Source organism: Aphis gossypii, chromosome 2 (genome assembly GCF_020184175.1).
Source record: "Aphis gossypii isolate Hap1 chromosome 2, ASM2018417v2, whole genome shotgun sequence".
Lineage (NCBI taxonomy): Eukaryota > Metazoa > Arthropoda > Insecta > Hemiptera > Aphididae > Aphis > Aphis gossypii.
In genome coordinates this window covers 33,655,308-33,661,307 of record NC_065531.1, presented here as the reverse complement: position 1 = coordinate 33,661,307, position 6,000 = coordinate 33,655,308, and the positions used below count along the sequence as shown (strand labels likewise).

Below are 6,000 nucleotides of genomic sequence, written 5' to 3'. Positions count from 1 at the left end.
ATGATAAATTAACATTTTTAGTATAAAAGTTCTTTTTTTTAGAAGTATTTAAAATTTTTATATTTTTTACAGTATTTTAAATGGAATTTTTGGGGGTTAACTTAAGAAATTCATATAAGAAACTATACTTTGTTTGCGATCCTAATGTGAAGATTATTTTTTTCTGGGATTTCGATATACATTCTGCTCCATAGTTTATGAGCTATAAGTATTTTAAGTTTTCATGTTGTAGATCAACATTTTACGGGGTATAAATATTAAGTTGACCTCCAAACTACCCCCTAAAATATTGTAAAAAAATGTAAACATTACTAATCATTTTAGATAATTCGAAATGTAAAAACAAAACCTTCACAACAAAAATGTTTATCTATTATAAATTATTATAAATATTTATATAATGAAAATTATGTAACATAAATTTAGAATCACTCTTTATAAAAATAAAGAGAATGAAAAGTAACAAATAATAGTTTTTTTTATACAAAAATACATATATTTTATTAGATTCAATACTATTTCAGAAGTACACTATAATTTAGGTAGCTGACGATTTAAGAATAATTTTGATTTACTTCGAAATATTCTGATATACAAGGAATAATATACAATTAATTAACAAAACAAATTAAATATGTATTTTTATGTTATATTTCCATTAATTGATTCATCAATAGTAAATATAATACAATTGTATAACTAAATAATAATCACCAAAAGGTAAACATTATTGGTATGTTATATTATTATTATGAAGTAGGTACATTATAATATTATATCGTATAATTTTTAGCGCAGGAAAATGATTACATTTTTTCACATAAACGTATGTTTATTTAAACATAAAATATTTAAATATATTTAAATTAAATTTATATGATAATATAACACAATTAATAAATAATTATCAATAAAATAAACGAAACAATATAATTTAACACATTTATCACGGTAATTTAAAATTTTAAAATTCTTAACCACCCATTGACTTAAAACCGTATATTAACAGCCAGAATATTTTTAAATAAATTAATATAAAATTTTAATCATTTTTTCAATGATAGAAAATGATTTAATAGATGTTAATTAATAATAAATTAAAAATCAATATCATACTACAATATACATAATACTGTAAACTTGATAAATAATTCATTTAGTAGATAGTACATGTCACATGACAGTGTCTGTTAAAAAGTATATAAATCATTGAAAACTATATACAATAAATTAATAAGAGAAAATATAATTACTTATTTTAAGTAGGTACAATTATTAGGATTTTCGCCAACATAACCAGTTACAGTGAATCAACTATTTAAAAAATAAAAATAAATTAATGACAAAATAAAACTTTAAAATAATGTGGTAAAATTCAAAGTGGGAGGATTGTATATTACAAGTTTTTAAGTTTTCAGCTAACATAAAATGAAAAAAAAAATCCCAATAAAACTTTAGACTAAAAATGTAAAGCACTGGGATACAATAAATTTGTCCCTACCATTTTGAAACCTTAAAAAGGTTATATTTTTTTTTATACATGATTTGTATACAATAAGATTATGGAAAATTTTTTTTTTTTTTTACAAAAAACTTCTTTACAGTTTTAGTAAGTCCATGAAGAGTACTTCAATATTTTATTAACATTAAAATAATGTTTAATATGGTAAAGGTTACACCAAAAATATTTGAATTACTCAATTTAGTAAAAACCAAGTATAGTTGTACTTATAAAAAAACCCATCGAAATCCATTGTGACCAATAAGAAGGAACGATGCCAATGGAAAAATTGACAATTCTGTCACTAACAGAGCTGAATTTGAGCTTTTGTGTCGTTGAATTGCGGCTGTGTTGTCAATTTCTAGAACAAACAATTATAAAAAAAAACGAGTTTGATTTATTATTTTTTAGTCAATTAAGTATTATTATGTTTTTGAAAAAAATTGTTGAGTTAAAATAATATGTTAAACAGTTAAAATCATTTTAACCATTTAAAGTTTATAGCAAACAATATACTTTTTATTTTATGAATATTGTAACAAAATTGAATATAATGTTTTTTTTTTATTCTTAAAATATTAATCTTCTATTAAATATGAATAATATGTATTTTGTAATAAAATGTAATTGTGTATTGTTTCCAGATTTTATTCAGGCATCGTTTAACTAAAATTGTAAGTATTTAAAAATATGTTTAATACTTGTTAAGTGTATTTGTATTTATTAAATTACGCAAAATTATTGATAAAAAAGGTACTCAACTTAGTAAATTACAATAATAAAGGACCTAGAAGATACCATAAAATATTTTAAACATAATCTAAACAGCGATATAATAAAGCACAATTTTTTAATTCCTATATACTCAGATGGCTTATAAAAAAAGTAAAAGAGCTTAGACTTTCTATATCCTTTCATCCAATAAACAAATATTTAACCATCGGACAAAATTTAAACCAATAAAAAAAAAAAAATTTAACTCATGTATTTCTTCTCTAATGGAAGTCCCAGACTTTATCTTTGGAAATCAACTGAAAATTTCATGAAGCAAAAGCCTATAGTTAAATACTTCTTTAAAAATATAATATGATGTAAAAGAAATGAAGACAAATCTGAACTTGTTAGTTTACATCTCTTTTAAGATTTCAACTTGATCATATTAAATAGTAGGTACATTTAGTGTGCGTTAAAAATACTCGAATTTACACTTAACCATTGTATTTAGTTTCTAAGTCTTTTTCACCCAGTGTGGTAAAATATAATTTAAAGTTATTTATTTTCAACATTTTTTATGGACAGATTTAATTTCAGTTAATCAACTACAAAAAAAGCACAAATACACCTAACATTCACTTTCAGACCTATCTCGAGGCTTTCTTACTTCTGGAATTCTCTCTGAAGTAAACAACTTCAGTTGTCATCTAAAATTAGTAAACTCACATGAACTACATGATCTTATCGACCAATCTATCATATTTTTGAAAAGGATTCTAGTTTTCTATTCAAATTTAAAATATTTGTATATATAGTATACACCTAATTTTACATTTTTAAAATCAAATCTTGATGACTAAAATATTGTCTAAAATGTCTATTAATATCAATAATTGAAGTTTTCATTTCATTCACAGGTGCAATCAATTCATATCATATTATAACATAATAACTTGGTTTATAAATGTTACATAAAGTTATAGAAAAATGATGATATTAATTAAATTATTTACAAATTTGTTAGAAAAATTAAATGTACTTATTAGAGTTTGAAAATTAATAATGATTTAATATTATTAATATTATAATATTATCATAAGACTCTATTCATGAAACTAATTAGTTTGTGGTAATTTAATTAAATAAAAATAAATATTAATATTTTAAAATATTATATCTTTTAAAAAGTCTTCGTTTCAATGCCATCGTAATAACTATTTATAAGCATATTTTTTATTCACCTTTAAAATGGTTAATTTCTTAAAAACCACTATCAAGAAAATAAAAAATATAAATCTGTATATCGCTTAATAAATATGTAATTCAGTATCTTGTGATATCTAAAAAAAAAAATAGTTTATTAAGTATTCATGAACAGTTTAATTTATATTATAATAATGCTGCAATTTATATATTTTAATGCAAAAATAATTTTTATTAACCTATATATATATGAGGAATAGTCCATAAATAAATAAATAATAAAAATATTTAAAAAAAAAAAAAAAAAAACACTTATAATTATTTTATTTTATTGTTAGCTGTGTAGAATGATAAATATTTGACTTAAATAAAACTAACCTGGCGTGATGTGAATGTAAGTAGAGTCGGGGTCAGTGTTTGGAGGCTGACACGTATAATTTCCTGTATCAATCTGGATTGCTTTTGTGATTGTCAAGCGACTGTGAATTTTACGATCTATCTGTTCCGTGCTGATGGACAGACGATCGGGTTTCAGTCCATTTTTGTTAAAATGACTGGCCGATATAACTTTACCATTATGATACCATAACACGTACTGCGGTGGTACTGGGCTCTAATTCAAAATTAATTAAAAATAAATAAATTTTAAAACACATTATTTTGTACATCACTATAAATTATTATAGCTGCTGATTAATATCAAAATATTTATACGAATAGTATCTCAAAATAAACTTCCTACGTGTTTAAAAATTCGCAATTAACAATTGTACTATTGTCTTATAATTAAACACCAAATTCTAACCGTTTTTGTTCAATATTGTTTTAATATTTACTGTAACAACACGCAGAGTATAATTTTATCTCCAACTAGTTGTGTTTTGGGACCTTACAGTCACATCACTGGTGGTAACCCAAATTTTCAAACAAGATATTGTATAGAGTACCTACATACTACATAGAAATAGTTTTGAAAATCTTATTGAAAAACCTCTAATCATAAAACGCCTGTTTTCTCAAACAAATTGGTCTACTTGGTAAACCACGTCTTCAGCCAATATGGATTTGCCTCCTTGAATTCATTCATATGCTTATCTGTTTATCTGTGTGTCCGTTTTTAAATCATACTAAATCATCACTTATTACTGTATTGCCGAAAACATCATAAAATAGCAGACGAGGAGTTTAAGTTGTGCCATTTTCTTTGGATAATAAACTAGGTAAACGAGGTACCCGTTTATAGAGAATACAAGTAATATAACACATCAGAAGTTGATTTTGAGAAAACTCTCGTTTAACTAAATGAAAAATAATTTGATTTTATTTTGTATGATTTTGATCTGAATAATTTATGTAAATAATATACATTAATGCTTTAGTAAGTACTGTATAACAATATAAGGCGTTAACTTAATCAATATATATTTTATGGTTAAAAATGAACAGTAAATTAAGCTTAGTGTGGTAATGCAACAATTTATGAATAATTTTTAAATTATAAATCGTTGTTTATTTTTTTTTATGAAATATTTAATGCCCATTTCGCAAGATAAAGTATTTTAAAACGTACATTTATACTTAGATGATAATGATGTAATATTGTAATCAATCACGATTTATTTTAGTCCCCAATATTCACTACTAAAATCATATTTTGATCTGACATTTTTATATACCATCATATCCGTAACTAAAAATGTTAATACTATTCTATGTGTCGTTTGATTTATTTTAGTTCTATAAGAAATGATAGTTATTACACTAATAAATTAACTTAAATAAAAATTGAATCATATTTTTATTTAACGTAGTTTCTAGTGAATATATAATAAAAAATATTTATAAGAATGGTATTATATTTTTTACTCATTTATTTAATTATGAAAATAATAATGAAAAAAAATAAAATAATTGAATAGAAATTATGAGAAATTTATAATTAAATAATTTTATAAAATAAAATTTCAATGAACACTTGGTAAAAATTAAAGGATAAATAATACTTTATGAGAGTTAAATTCAACAATTATTTAATTAAGATAAATATTCTATAAATATTGTTTATAAGACATAAAATTAAATAAAAATATTATTTTATCATAGGTTATCTTTTTTTTAAATAGTTAACGTATTGTTTTATACAGATGGTGGTGTGCTGTTTTATTTTTAAAAATGATCATATTAAAAAATTATTAAAATTTGCATAAAAAATGTACACATATTTATACAATTGGCGTTTTTTTCACTTTTTTAAATAAATGTTTGAATTTAAAAAATTATCAAAAAAAAAAAGTACCGCTCTGCTGTACATTAGGTGCCGTATGGATCATTATTATATATTATAGGAGTGTTAAATTTGAATCCAATGATAGTTATCATTGTATACGGAAAACTTAGTGTTGTATTATTAATCCTTAGTTATAAACACGAAAAATTTTATGATTTTTCAACTTCAAATAATTTGCAAATATTCATGCTTTTGACGAATTTTCGTCAAAATTTGAACTTCAAATGCTAATAAAAAAAAATTGTGCCTATGTATTCTTATAATTTTTTAATCACTATAAGAATAACATATGAGG

At 22.3% G+C, this 6,000-nt stretch overlaps 1 protein-coding gene across 2 annotated transcripts in view; it reads right to left on the bottom strand.

Moving 5' to 3' along the window:
• Positions 1-763: 763 nt before the first annotated feature.
• LOC114129912 (limbic system-associated membrane protein-like) overlaps positions 764-6,000 on the bottom strand; it is a 188,243-nt gene continuing 183,006 nt past the window's right edge. The window contains exons 8-9 of one of the 2 annotated variants that reach the window (XM_050201170.1): positions 3,797-4,031; positions 764-1,862 (exon numbers count right to left, since the gene is read on the bottom strand). In XM_050201170.1, coding sequence (XP_050057127.1) covers positions 1,729-1,862; positions 3,797-4,031 — 369 coding nt within the window. In that variant the 3' untranslated portion in view covers positions 764-1,728. The remainder of the gene's footprint in view (positions 1,863-3,796; positions 4,032-6,000) is intronic. The other variant, XM_050201169.1, reaches the window with a different exon arrangement.